This window comes from Canis aureus, chromosome 1, assembly GCF_053574225.1.
Source record: "Canis aureus isolate CA01 chromosome 1, VMU_Caureus_v.1.0, whole genome shotgun sequence".
In the NCBI taxonomy this organism is placed as follows: domain Eukaryota; kingdom Metazoa; phylum Chordata; class Mammalia; order Carnivora; family Canidae; genus Canis; species Canis aureus.
Genome location: NC_135611.1, coordinates 110,667,469 through 110,681,491, shown reverse-complemented (window position 1 = coordinate 110,681,491; position 14,023 = coordinate 110,667,469). Strand labels below are relative to the sequence as shown.

The following is a 14,023-nucleotide window of genomic DNA, read 5'->3' as shown; positions in this document are numbered from 1 at the left end:
TTAGCACCCAGTTTCCTGCCTCCTTGTCCCTTGGTTTTGGAATCTGAGGCCCAGAAAAGCCATGAGGCCCTTTACTTGGTCCCAAGGCAAGTAGATAGAAAGAGGTGGTTGGATGAGGACATTTGAGAAAGAGAATAGCCGTGGCTTCCTGACTTATTAGGTGTTGGGGCTGAGGAAGTAGGAATCTAGGGCTGTAAAGAGGTCTCTTGCCTGGTGACAAAGTGGCATAGGGGATATCCCTGAGCTGGAAATCAGGTAGGGCAATAAAAGGTGTGGACATGTTTGTGGAGGGAGTTGTCCAGAAGGCAGGTGGGCATGGGTCTGGGGCTCAGGTGAGAGGGCTGCCTGGCAGGTAGGGTGCGGGGATCGACTAGTGATGTCTGCCTTGGGCAGAGGCATGGAAAGTTGCCGTCAAACTAGCCCTGGGACAGAGGGTCTCTCAGCATCTTCCCCTCGATCATTTCATAATATAAACAGATTACGAGGGAGCTTCTTCTGGAAGGCTGGGGAAGGTTCCTCCGTGAATACCACTTAGGTGCTTTTCGGTGCAGGAAGGTGAAAGCTGGAGGAGGCTGGAAGCACAGGAGGCCTTGGGTTTTCCACAGGAGTCTTTATTACAGTGTAAATCCAAGCTCAGGCCTCCCCTGGGCCCCATGCAAAGCCCTGGCTTTGGGGCTAGTGGCGTCCAGGAGACACCAATCTCTCACGGCGCCTCCAGCGGCGGGGTCACGGAAGTGCAGGGCGGGTGGCCTATCTAGGCGACTACAAGTCCCAGCAGGCGCCACGGCCAAAGGTGCCTCGCCTTTCCGGGACTCCTAGAGCAGAGCCTCTTGGGAGATGTAGTCCTGGCCGCTCAGGAAATGGCTCGGGCGGAGGCGGAGGGCGGGCGGGGACGGAAGGGAGATGGAGTTGGGCAGAGGGCTGCAGGGGATGGGGGCAGGCGTCCCGAGGGCAGAGACACCCCTTTCATTCGGCTTTGGCTTTGGATCCAGAGACTGCAGCTGCTGCCGAGGCGAGGGCTCCGGACCCTGGGATCTTAGCTCGGATCCTGAGGGAGAAACAAGTGGAGTCATGAGGTGGGGCAAGAGACCCATAGGAATCTAAGAACTAGGGGGAAATCTGGATGGGGGGCGGGGTGTGTGTGTGTGTGTGTGTGTGTGTGCGGGCAAGCTGAGTGCCCCGAGCCAGTCCTTGCCCTCCACCTAATGGCCTGCGTTGAAATTTTTTTGAGGAGGGGACATTAACCCCAAGAAATTTAGGGATAGATAATATCCGGGAAAAAGTTCCTAAGCTTACCCCCCCCCCCCATCCCATCCATCTCCATCCCATGCCCTTACTTAGCTTTGATGTGGCTCAACTGATTGGTCACCAATCCCACATACTGGTCCATCTGGGCCTGGAAAAGACCAAAAAGGAGAGATTTGAGAGCTTCTTCCGGATTCATTCAGGAGGTTGCTTCCTCTCCCACCTCCAAATGAGCAATTGGGGAGAGTGGCCCACCACTGGACCTTCGACTCCAAGCCTAATAAAATACCCTTGAAAGTCAGAAGTTCAAGCTGAGGTGTCAGTCGGTCGGGCCGAGCTCTGCGTGGGGAATGATGTCGGGTAGACACGCAGGAAATTGCCAGTAAGTCTGTTTCCCGGGAATGACTATTAATCTTCGAGTGAGTTGTACGTGCATGTGTCTGTGTGTGAGTCGGGTGAGAGTATGGGGCATCGGGGTTGGTTGTCAAGTCGCTGCGTGGATTGACTTAAATACTAGTTTAAATCACAGTGTGACCGCCTTTGAGAGTCTTGATGATTCCAGCATGTGAGGGAGTTAGTACTATCTCTGGCAGACATGTGTATCATTTGGCTCTCAGCTGTGCCGGGAAAGGGAATGTCAGTCCATCTGCCTGTCTCCAGATAGGATATATGGCAGTTGGCCTCGGTTCTCTCAGTGTTCTGGGCCACAGCCATCCCACCCAAGGTTGACCGAGATGTCAGTCCCTGGCAGTTTGGGGGTGAAAGCATCGGTTAGTCCTCCTGCCTTGGGTTGGGGCGTGTCAATAGGATCCTGGCTCTGCTAAGGGGACCCCAATCAAAATGCTTATTATCTCTGGCTGTTGAAACATATCCGTTCTACTCTAGCTGTGTTGAGGAGGGGCCGTAGGCAGACCACCTGTGCCTGGCTGGGACATCTGTCAGTAGGACACTGGCTGTGGTGGGGGGCGAGGGAGGAGTCAGACCACCTGTGTTTGCTGGGACACTGCCAATGGAGGGCCTGTCACACCCACCTGGTGTTGCCGGTACAGCAAGGGGACAGTGAATAAACCGATCACTCCTGTAAGTACAGAAATGGGGATCAGGGTTCTCCCAAGAGATTAACAGTTCCATCTAGAACCTTGTCCCCCACCAAACCCCAGTGACCCACCTCCCCACCCACAGGTTTCCCAGCTCACCCAGAATGAGAAGCGTCAAACCGTTGAAGACGGCACCCACGAAGGTCAAGATGTAGAAGAGAAGGGCCAGCTGGAGGTGAGGGTCAGTGTCAGCAGAGCCCGCAGGGCAGTCCCCAGGCTGTGACCTTACCCAGCAATGGCCCTCCTACCCCCCAGGGGCAGCAAGGTGAAAGCTGGGAACCCAGGAGGGCAGTGGGGGTTTCGGGGGCACCTTGAGGGAGTCCACGAGGTCTTCTACCAGGAAGAAATGCCGCAGCTGGATGGCCATAGAGACCACTCGGGACGCGATCTGCTGGGACAAACGTTCCATCTGCTCCCGAGTCAGGGTCAGGTCCACATCCAGATAGGCCCTGGGACGACAAAGAGGTGTCAGGCACCTCACTGTGTGGACCAGCCCAGTCTGAGGGGTGTGTCTGGGACATGAGCAATAACTAGGGGTGTGAGGAGGCCAGGTGTAGTGGCCTAGGGTCAAGGTCAGGGGCAAGAGATGAGGTCAAGGATTAAGGGTAAGAGGTTAGAATCAGAGAGGTTAGGGCTGGAAATCGGGGTCAGAGTCGGGTTGGAGTCAGAAACAAGAACAGGGTGGGTCATGGTCAATGTGAGTTGTGCCTGGTTGGAGTTCAAGGGCCACACCACCCATTTGGTCAACACTGAGGTCTAGACAGAGGTCAAGGTTAGGGGCCAGGGGTTCTCACTGGAAGGGGTTGGCACCATCCCCCCGGTGCACGGCCTGCAGCACTTTTCGGTAAACCCTGAGAGAGATGGTGCCACAGAGCAGCAACAGGGCCACATGGGCGGTCACGGACACGATGCTAAAGTGCAGGAGGCAGAGCAGGGAGACCATGAGGCCTGTGAAGACCACTCCTGACGTCCTTGTGTCCTTCCAGTACAGCAGGTCCGCCACTGTGGAGGGAGAGGGGACCATCAGTCTGGGCTTTGGACCTGGCCTGACTGATCTCTTGACCTTCTGCTTCCTGTCTCAGGGCTGAACCTTGACTTCTTGAACACACCTGGCCTGCACCTGAACTCAATTTCCCAATTTCTAGTTATCTTCTTTTATTCCGAGCTGCTTCCCCTCTTCTCCTGGAAAGCCCAAGTTAACCATCTAGCAAATTCCCTTAATCTCAGTCCTGCCCATAGAGTATGTGTGGATGCAATTTTTGGTCATTGCTTATGAAAAATAGAATCATATATACACTTTTCTGCATCATGCACGTCCTACTCTTTTCCCTCCTAGAATTCCTTCCTCGTCAGTTGGAATAGCTCTTAATTCATTCATTTTTTTTTTAAGATTTTATTTATTCATTTGTCAGAGAAAGAGAGAGAGCACAAACAGAGGGAGTGACAGGCAGAGGGAGAAGCAATCTCCCTGCTGAGCAAGGAGCCTGATGCAAGATTGATCCTAGGACCCTGGGATCATGACCCGAGCCGAAGGCAGAGACACCCAACCCACTGAGCCACCCAGGCATCCCTCTTAATTCATTCTTTATAAGGGTTCCACAGTATTCTGTAGTGTGGCTGTACCATCGTTCGTTTCATTCAACATTTATCTATTGCTGGGTCATTCATTTGGTTTCTTAACCCCCATTCCTCAACAGTGCTGTAAGCACCAGCCTTCTATAGATATTCTTACCTCCCTGCAGGGAGGTTCTATTTCTGAGATAGAATCCCAGACGTGAAATGGCCAGGTGGACTAGTCCTGTATTTCTGAATGTCCTTAGTATTATCAGATTGCTTACGAGCAGAACTATTAACAATTTTCATTTCCATGAGCAATTTGAGAGTGATCTTTTCTCACATCCTGCCTGATAATGGGTGTTATTGTTCTTTTCAGTTTTTGCCAACCTGACAAGTGTAAAGTGGTATCTTCTTGATACTCCCACCAGCACACTCTTCTAAGTCCTAAATGTATTAAAAATACCATCCTCAAAAAAAAAAAAAATCCTCCTTTCTAAGCCTTGATTCAAATTTCTGACTCCTTTCTGAGATGCTAAATTTGCCTCACAAGCCCACCCTGAGCCCTGACCTCCAGACTCTAATGCTTCATTTTTTGGGGGGTGGAGGGGGGCTCTATGTGCAACCTGGGGCTTGAACTCACCACTGGAGATCAAGAGTCGTATGCTCTACCCACTGAGTCAGCCAGGTGCCCCTCCAACGTTTCATTTTGCCCATCTAAATGTTAACGGCCTTCCCAATAATGTGATCCCATCTGAGACCTGAACCAGGAGCCCAATACCCTTCCAGATGCTCCACCCTCTGACCCTCACTTGGATCAAATTCTGACCCTTCCAAACTGATCCCCCTCAGAGTCTGACTCTCCTCACTTCTGTATCCTGATAACACGTCCTCCCATCTATCTCTAACTAGGGCAGGCCTCCCCCTACCCGCAATGCAGGGCCCTCCCTTGCAGGCTCCCCAGGGCCTGTGCCAACTGGTGGGGGAGGGGCCGGGTCGTCTTAGGCGGGGGCTAAGTTTAGGCACGCTGGGGGGAGGGGGCCTGGCCCACAGCTGTGCTGGCCTGTCCAGGTCCTGAGTGACAGCGCCGCCTGGGCCTGAGGCTGGGGGAAGGGGGCCTCCCTGCTCTCAGGCCCCAAAACCTCCGCTCGGGGGAGAGGGGACCCCGTGCTCCCTCCACTCCCTCTCTAGACACCCCCACACACCCCCAGCCTCCGCCGGCAGCTCCAGGGAATCTGGGACCAGTAGGAAACATACCCGCAGATTTGAGGGGCATAAGAGAGAATCTGGACCCATTGACGCCGTTCCCCAACCCCGTCCCACCAGCCCGCTCCGCAAGCCCACCTTTACTCCCCATCTCGGCTCCAAGTGAGAGGCTGCGGACACCGCTACTTCTCAGGGATTTTGCCCGCTTCGGTGGAACTCGGAGGGAGGGAGTAGGGGGCGGGGCCCCTTTGTACCCAGCCAATGGCTCTCCCTAGAGGTGGGGACAGTTCCAGAAAGGGGTGGCTTTCTTTGTAAACACCCAAAGGCAGTGCTGTCTGTAATCAACCCACGGCCATTCGTGGAGGCTAAGCGTATTTTAGAGGAAGGTGGGGTCTGTTTGCAACGGGCCAACGGATGCGGTCAGGGCAGAGGAGCGTTTCAAAAAGGCGCAGAGTTTACTTATTAATGTCCCATGGCCACAACCAGAAGACAGCAGTTATTTTTTCGGGGATCTGTCCTGTCCAAAAGCAGCCTCTAGGAGGAGCACCCCAAAAGGGGAATTTTTTTTTTTAGCCACTAGCCAATCGTAATGCTCAAAGGAGGGCTCAAGTCTCAACGTGGGAGGGACAACTATATAAAAAGCCAATGGCAATCTTCGATAACGGGAAAATTTGCCTAAAAGGGCGGAGTTTATATCTAGCCAATGGCAATACCTTCTCTTTCCAGGATCCTCACTTCCTTCGCGAGGTGGGTCCCTTTAAATGCCGACCCTCCCACTTTCGCTGTGGTCCAAAGGAGCACCTTCACTCACGCACATTACCTAGAAGGAGTGGTTCCAGTGTGAATTCTGATTGGTCCGTGCTATCGAGGCACTGCCCCGTGATTGGCTCCTGCTCCAGATGCCCCCGCGGCTCTTCCTCCTTCTGGTCCGGGGAGGGCTCATCAGGCCAAGAGTTCGAATCCCGGGATCGGGGTGGGGACGGGGTACCCGCCTGAGGGGTTCCAGAGCCCGGGCTGGGCTGCGGAGTCAAGACTTCCGACGGCGGCGGTAAGGACTGAGGGAGTCCGAGTTGTAGGTCCAGTTCTGGCGCGTTAGAAAGAGAAGGCCGTGAGTTTTCACCTTGCAGCTGCCCTGAGGAAAGACCACCCACCCTGTGGCTTCGGTCCCAGCACCTCTGACATCTCACCTTTCCCAGCCTCTCCAGCCTCCGAGCCGTCGGGCTCCTCGTCCTCCAGTGGGGTGGAGCTACTTGTGGCAGAGTCTTCTCCGGACCCCGCTCCCCGGGCCGCCCAGCCCAGCTGGTCCAGCTGGAGCCCTAGGTCCTCCAGGGGGCGTCCGGCCGGAGGGGCAGTTTCAGGGCCACTGCGGCGCCCAGGTTCCGGGGATTGGCTCAGGCTGGGGATACTCTCCAAACTGTCGCCCAGGCCAGGCTGAGGGGGCGGGTCTCGCGGTTCAGAGACTGAGCGGCCCTGGGGTCGGGGGCGGCGGGCAGCTGAATCCCGGCGGGCCCCAGAGCCCACCACACCATCGAAGGCGATGTAGGAGAAGGTCAGCTCCCGAGGGGTACCCCAGTCCTGCGACGTGGTCTCTTCCTCCTCGTCCTCTGAGAATTCTCGGGCTGTGTGAAGCTCCCGAAAATCTGAGTCGTCATTCCCTCCTGCAGTGAGCAAAGGAGGGTATGAGCTACTCTAAGTGGGACCCTGACCCTCTCTTCAACCCCCCGGCCCAGCTGTGAGCCCCTTCAAGGCTCACTCTCACATCCTCCCCCTCCACTTACCTTCTGTGGAGTCAGGGGTAGAGGAGGCTGTAGACGGAGCTTCTTCTGCGAGAAGGAAAGAATCGAAGATTCTTAGAAGCTTAGACTGTCGGAATCACAGAAGTGTGCCAGTCCTGGAAACTTGGACGGTCCGAATTAAGGAATCTTAGAATAGTTGAATCACAGGACCTTTAGAACATTCTACAGACTGTAAAACCTTACTATAGTGCTATCAGAAGTTCACCCTTATAAGCTCAAATCCAGGGATTTTGTTTTTAAAGATTTTATTGGGATCCCTGGGTGGCGAAGTGGTTTGGCGCCTGCCTTTGGCCCAGGGCGCGATCCTGGAGACCAGGGATCGAATCCCACGTCGGGCTCCTGGTGCATGGAGCCTGCTTCTCCCTCTGCCTGTGTCTCTGCCTCTCTCTCTCTGTGACTATCACAAATAAATAAAAATTAAAAATAAAGATTTTATTTATTCATGAGAGACACAGAGAGAGAGGCAGAAACATTGGCAGAGGGAGAAGCAGGCTCCCTGAAGGGAGCCCAATGCTGGAATCAATCCCAGGACCCCGGAATCATGACTGAGCCAAAGGCAGAAGCTCAACCACTGAGCCATCCAGGTGCCCCTCAAATCCAGGAATCTTAATCTTAGAGTCTTCAAATTAGGAATTTTAGGAGGCTTCAATCAGTTATTCTTTCAAAAACCTTTTATTGAACACCTACTATGTACCAGGCACTGTTTTAGACTGAGAATACAAATATGAACAAAACAGACAAAGTCCCTGCCTTGTAGGGCTTATACTACGTGGTTGAGATAGACAGTACACAAATATATGATGCTGGGTGCTAAGTGTGCAGAAAACAATAAAGCAGGGTAAGGGAAGTGAAAGTGAGAGGATGCTATTTCAGACAGGTGGATCAGGAAGACTTCTATGATAAGATTATATTTAAGCAGAGACTTGAATGAAGTGAGGAATCCTACAGGTGTCTAGGGAAGAGTCTTGCAGGCAGAGAAAAAAGTCCAGTGCAAAGGCCCTGAGACAGGCACTATGCTTGGCAAATCTGAGGAACAGAGAGGTGGAATAGAGTGACTGGGAGGAAGAAGGGTGGGAGATGAGGGCAGAGAGAGGTAAGTAGGGATTATGTAGGGCCTTCCTTTGTAAGCCAAAGTAAGGGCAAGATCTTAGGATGCTGGGATGATGTCCTTTAATGTTGAAATAACAAATGCTCAGAATTTTGGCATCTGGACTCCTAGGACATGCAAGTGGCCAGATCTGAGAGTGTTGAAATTCTCAGCTGCGGGAACCACGGGGGTGTGAGACAGAAGATGTTAGCCCAGGACTGTTAGAGCCCTGATCTCAGAGATCGTGAGGATCAGATAAGGCATTTTTCAATTGTGGAACCTAGCCCCTCAAAGCTAGCTTGGGGTTTTGCCTACAGGAGATGCTCAATGCTGCTTGGAAACTGAAATCAGATGCACACCCCCCACCCCCGTCCCCACCTCGTTTTGGCAGCTGGGGAATCGGAGGCCCGGAGTATAATGGGTGTCTTCCAGGGTTACTACTAATCAGTGGTAAAGCTCAAGTAAGGACCCAGGAGTCCTGGCCCCAACCCAGGGATAGCTGTTTCCAAGGGACAGGATGTTGGACAATTTGGGCGAGGTCGGGGAAGCCTCTGGGTCTGGGCAGAAGACGGAGGTGGGATGCGAAGATGGATGAGTGGGGGTGGAGTGTGGATCCCTCTTCTTTATCCTGGCTCTACCCCTCCGTTCAACTCCCCTCCCCGCAGGCTGCGGCCAGCACCAGGGCGAGGGGACAGCTCCCGGAGAGCGTCCTCATCCCTGGGTGGGGTCCGGCGCCATATCCTAGAGCCCGGCGCGACCCTCGCCAGTTACCTCGGTGCCCCCCACCTCCGCCTGGACTCACTTAGGTCCTCCGGGTCAGGCTGCCCCCGTCGCCACTGGAATGCGGGGGGAGGGGAGAGCTTCCTTTGTCTCCTTCATCTCCTCCCCCATCCCAATTCTCCCGCGACCCGGCACGGAGGGGTTACTGGGGAGGAGCCCACCCGAGCCTCTGGGCCCCACACCAGGCCTGAGCTTCCCCCTACTCACTGCAGTGGGCGAAGACCGGCAGGACCTGCCCCATGGCCCTCCTCGGGCCTGCATCGGGACCCCCGCCCACTCCGGCCACGCCGCCCTGGGCCTGGGGCCGCGGGCGCTCATCTCCGCCGCGCCCACGACGCCGCCGCCATCCTCGCCGCCTCCTCCTCCGGGGCCGCTCCAGCAGCAGCAGCAGCACCCGCCGCCGCCGCCCTCTGCTCCGCTCGGCGGGGGCGGGCGGGGCCGCGGTGGGGAAGGCACTGCAGCGCGGGGCCGGGGGCGGGGCCAGAGGACCAGCGGGCGGAGCTCAGAAGCGGGCGGGGGGCGGGTAAACACCAAGGGGCAAGGAGGGGCGTGGCCTTTCTACGAAGGGGCGGGGCTAATAGGTTATGCTACTAGGCGGAAAAGGCGCGGAAGGCGGCCTGAAGGGCGGGGCCTGATGGACGGGGCGCGGCCTCTAGCGGAAGAGAGGAGGAGCCTAGGGTAGGACCCGGGGAGGGGCTCGGGGGGAGAAGGATGGACGCGCCTAGAATGAGGGCGTGGATCTCAGTATGGGTTGGGGCGGAGCCAGGGGAGGCATTCAGCAGAGGATGTAAAGACCACCGCTCTGAGGAGGGGTCGGAGCTGAGAACCCCAGAGGGAGTGGGATAGGGGGCGGGAGAAACTACACGGAAAGTTTGAGGCAAGGGGAGGAGCTCAGATGCGGGCGGGGCTTAAGTTGAGTTAGAATTAAGCAGGTAGTTGGGCGGGGTCAAAGACGGAGAAGGTAGAGGCGTGGCCTAGAAAAAGTAGGAAAGAGCAGGCAGGGAAGGGGCGCAGCCCAGAGGGTAGGAGAAACCTACAGAGCAGGGGGCCAGGCTCCCCAGTATGTGGGGACTGGGTCTGTAGTTAAGGGGCGGAGCTAAGACTGAAAATTAGGAGTGTCTGAGGCTGTGTGGTTGGTTGAATGCACGGGTGGGACCTGGAAACGGAGAAAACGAAGACCCAGGGCAAGACCCAGAAGTGGAGCGGTCGAACTGAAAAAAATAAAGGATTTAAAGATTTTGAAACTGGGGAGGTTGGGGGGCAGGACACTAAACTAACAGTGTATAGAACACGGATTCTAAAGCTCTTTCCGAAACACTCTTTACTTCTTTTATGACTCAGTTTCCTCTTCGGTACATCGGAGATGATGTAAAATAGTGGTAGCGCATGGTAAGTGCTGTTTACTACTATTTTTTCGTGACCCAGATCCCCAAACGTCATTTTGAAGGTACAGGAGAGAAGACCCCCAAGAGTCCAATCTCTTCTAGTAACTCGACTTGAGTGCAGGTCAAGGGTACAGGAAGGAGATTTAGGTGGTTTAAAATCTCACAGTGGAGGGGATTAATGGAGTTGGGGGGGGGTAGGTGCAGAGGGTGGAGGCGTCCTGATCCCAGGGCTGAAGAATGGCTGCCTTTGCCCGCCTGCTGGAGCATCTCCTCTGGCCAGCTTGCAAAAAACAGGAGGCAGAGGAGGAGGAGGAGGGGCGCAGGTCTCACCACGGGCCTCGGTCGCTCCTGGACGCGCCGCGATGCGTCCAGCGGCCGCACGGGGGTGCGGCGGCGTCTTGCGGCTTGCGCTTCGGGGCCAGCGCTGTGCAGGGCTGGCGCGCGCACATGGAGGACGCGCACTGCGCTTGGCTCGAGCTGCCCGGGCTACCCCCAGGCTGGGCATTCTTCGCGGTCCTCGACGGCCACGGCGGGGCGCGAGCTGCCCTATTCGGTGCGCGCCACCTGCCGGGCCACGTGCTAGAGGCTCTGGGCCCCGCGCCGGGCGAGCCCGAGGGAGTGCGCGGGGCGCTACGCCGAGCCTTCCTGAGCGCGGACGCACGCCTGCGTGCGCTCTGGCCTCGTGGCGAGCCGGGGGGCACCACGGCCGTGGCTTTGCTAGTCTCCCCGCGTTTTCTATACTTGGCGCATTGCGGTGACTCCCGAGCGATGCTGAGTCGCGCCGGCGCCGTGGCCTTCAGCACCGAGGACCATCGGCCCCTCCGGCCCCGGGAACGCGAGCGCATCCACAACGCGGGGGGCACCATCCGCCGCCGGCGCCTCGAAGGCTCACTGGCAGTATCCCGAGCGCTGGGCGACTTTGCTTACAAAGAGGCTCCGGGAAGGCCCCCTGAGCTGCAGCTCGTTTCTGCGGAGCCTGAGGTCACCGCCCTGGCTCGCCAGGCTGAGGACGAGTTCCTGCTATTGGCCTCTGACGGTGTGTGGGACGCGATGTCTGGCGCTGCCCTGGCGGGACTGGTGGCGTCGCGCCTCCGCTTGGGCCTGGCCCCGGAGCTTCTCTGCGCGCAGCTATTGGACACGTGTCTGTGCAAGGTCCTAGGGGCGGGGCTTGGAGTCACTGAGGGGAAGAATTTAAAGGATCTAGGGAGCAAGGGATTTTGAGGGTAGGGCTCCCTCGAACTACAGGAGGGTGTTAGGCTTCAGTAAAGGGCGTGGCCTGCCGAGTGGGCAGGGCCAAAACATGGAGGGGCCGAGACAGAGGGCTGTCTGTGCAAGATCCGAAAGCCATAGTGATGGATAGGTAAGTGGGAGGGACCTGAGAGAAAGGCGTGGTCTTTCTTGGGATTTAGTAGTGGGTCCTGAGGTCTGATTCACGCCTTTATGAAGAGCAGCAGGACGGCGGAGTGGGAGGAGCCTCGGCGAAGGGGCAGGCAGGGTTCTCTGATAGAGTGCGGCTAGGACAGTGAGAGGTCTAGGTGACCCGTCCTGGTGAGAGGACTTGGTTTACACTGGCAGATGGGCAAGACATCAGAGAAACGGCCCTAACCAGACTGGGGAGGAGGACACTAGAAGGCTGAGATTGTTGGGAAGCTCTGCATCCCATCAGGCTCCTTTTTCTCCACTTTCTCCAGGGCAGCCTGGACAACATGACCTGCATCCTGGTCTGCTTCCCCGGGGCCCCCAGGCCTTGTGAGGAGGCGATCAGGAAGGAGTTAGCGCTGGACACAGCCCTGGGCCACAGGGTCGCCGGTGAGGAGGCTCCAAGAGCATAGCGGGAGGGGTGGTCAGTGGGCAAGGACACCCCCATAATCCTTCCCTCCTTCTCAGCGCTGTGTTCCTCTGCTCAGGAGCCCCCCAGCCTGAACACGGTTTTCTGGACTCTGGCCTCAGAGGACATCCCAGATTTACCTCCTGGGGGAGGGCTGCACTGCAAGTGAGTGGGGGGGGGGGCGTGGTGAGGTGTAATGGGGGGAGGGGTAGTAGAAGGAGGGTCCCCTGCTGGGCCTCTCTCTGCTCTCCAGGGCGGCTGTCATTGCTGAAGTTTATTCTCAGCTCTACCAAGCCTCAGGACACGAAAGGCAGGTAAGGACTTCATGTTCTTGAATGTTTCTCTTGGAAGCATGTAACCCAGCCCTCCTACCTCCTTTAGTGTTGGAGAAGTTGAGGAGACAAGCGGCTTTCCTGACATATTAATAAATTCTCACTCCTGGCCCTGAATCATTGTGCTAGACATGATAGGGGTAGAGGAGGGGGGAAGCAGAAGCAGAGAAGAGACTGCCTCTCTTCCCAAGAAAGGTGTCCCCTGCATTAGCCTGTACAACCCATTATCCCAAGCACCACCCCTTTCATCCATAAATAAGGCAGAAAAATTCAAGGAATGTTTATGACCAATCCCAAGACCTGGATGTGAGGATGGTCAGGGTCTTGGATGAGTGAGTAGGGCCCAGATAGCTTACAAGAATTTGGAGCTATCCAAAGAGGTGGTGGGTGGAGCCAAATAAAGTCAGGCAAGGGGTGGGAGTCCGGGAGGAAATGGAGGGAGGGGAGATTGTTGATAGTTCCCCAGCAGCAGAAGGAGGTATTTGTCAAGATTGTTTGATTTGTAATCGACAGAAACCCAATTCCACCTGGGACAGAAAAACAAGGAACTTACTGGGTCACTTAATTGAAGAGTTCAGGCATAAGGCATTGACTACATCCAGTTCTCAGATGATATCAGGAACCATCTCTTGGTTTTATTTTCTCTGCATTGACTTCATTTCCAGGCAGGATCTCCGCATGAGGTAGCAGACAGTTGCAGCTCTAGCAGCCTCATGTCCCAGGAGCCCAACATCCCCAGTGGAGAGAATTCACCAGGTTCCCAGTAGCGGAAGCTCTGGTTCCATGGCTGGTTCTCACTGGTCACACTGGCCCACATGTCTGATCAGTCACTGTGTCTCTGACTGGCCAGGCTGGGGTCATATGCCCACCCCTAGGACTTGGGGCTGAGGTCCACTCCACCCAACCCAGAAGGATTGATGGACAGATGGGGAATGGCGGCCCCTCAAAGAAAAATAAAAGTGGTGCTTCCAGAATATAGGGAAGCAGATACTGAGAACCAAGGGGAGGTTCTTATCAGCCGTTTCCCACCTTCTTTGTTACAAAAGGGCCCAACTGGGGCCAGAAAGCCCACTGGCACCCACTGAAACTCTTCCTTGGACTTGGAGGCCTGACAGCTGTTGCCCTTTGAGGACCCTGTGCCTAGCCAGGGCCTCAAAGGAACTGAGGAAGAAGACTCCCCTTCCCCAGCTACACAGGCCAGAGGAAGGAAGACAACCCGAGGGAGGAACCCCAGAATGCTTATTTCCCCTTCTCCTACTTCCCTCTCACACAAAGTCTTATGGGGAAATTCCACCCATCTGAACTTAAAAGGAAAAAAAAAACCCACCCCAAACCAAATCAAATGCTTCTGAAATATTTTAAGCTGAATGGATCCTTGAGTGATAACCCAGTTCAATAACCTTCTCTTCCCTTCTCATTTTTTCATCTGTTTGGAGGGAGTTAGGAGAGAAGACTTACTGTTAAATTTTAATGATATAACTCAAAATAAATTTCATATATGTATGTATGTATGTATAAAAAACCCTAGACCTTATTTCTCTTGTCATGGGGCAGATATGTATTGGGCATCTGCTGTGTGCTAGACCCTGCTCACAGCCATCAACCAGGCGGGACCACTGAAATCCCTGTCACCCCGAGGGACACACCTCCTAGTGTGTGGGGAGACAGCAAACAAGGAAACAGATATTACCATCTCAGATACTGATAAGTGTC

General features: G+C 55.4%; 2 protein-coding genes across 8 annotated transcripts; one reads left to right on the top strand and one right to left on the bottom strand.

The window, feature by feature from the left end:
* Positions 1 to 590: 590 nt before the first annotated feature.
* RTN2 (reticulon 2) lies at positions 591 to 9,179 on the bottom strand. 2 transcript variants are annotated; one of them, XM_077848403.1, is made up of 10 exons: positions 8,973 to 9,179; positions 6,881 to 6,925; positions 6,290 to 6,760; positions 5,923 to 6,186; positions 3,137 to 3,344; positions 2,653 to 2,791; positions 2,442 to 2,511; positions 2,277 to 2,323; positions 1,338 to 1,396; positions 591 to 1,048 (listed from the first exon to the last, which is right to left on the bottom strand). In XM_077848403.1, the coding sequence occupies exons 1-10, from the start codon at positions 9,004 to 9,006 to the stop codon at positions 967 to 969; spliced, it is 1,419 nt and encodes a 472-aa protein (XP_077704529.1). In that variant the 5' UTR covers positions 9,007 to 9,179; the 3' UTR covers positions 591 to 966. The 2 variants fall into 2 exon arrangements, with proteins under 2 accessions (XP_077704529.1, XP_077704534.1); XM_077848408.1 differs by lacking the exons at positions 6,290 to 6,760; positions 6,881 to 6,925; positions 8,973 to 9,179 and adding an exon at positions 5,241 to 5,373 and having other exon boundaries at positions 5,923 to 6,045.
* Positions 9,180 to 10,166: 987 nt separating this feature from the next.
* Positions 10,167 to 13,653, top strand: PPM1N (protein phosphatase, Mg2+/Mn2+ dependent 1N (putative)). 6 transcript variants are annotated; one of them, XM_077848396.1, is made up of 5 exons: positions 10,167 to 11,302; positions 11,842 to 11,959; positions 12,058 to 12,143; positions 12,232 to 12,292; positions 12,976 to 13,499. In XM_077848396.1, exons 1-4 carry the CDS (start codon positions 10,388 to 10,390, stop codon positions 12,247 to 12,249), a joined length of 1,137 nt encoding a protein of 378 aa, XP_077704522.1. In that variant the 5' UTR covers positions 10,167 to 10,387; the 3' UTR covers positions 12,250 to 12,292; positions 12,976 to 13,499. The 6 variants fall into 6 exon arrangements, with proteins under 6 accessions (XP_077704522.1, XP_077704527.1, XP_077704520.1 ...); XM_077848401.1 differs by having other exon boundaries at positions 13,357 to 13,496; XM_077848391.1 differs by having other exon boundaries at positions 10,171 to 11,302; positions 12,038 to 12,143; positions 13,357 to 13,530.
* Positions 13,654 to 14,023: the final 370 nt, after the last annotated feature.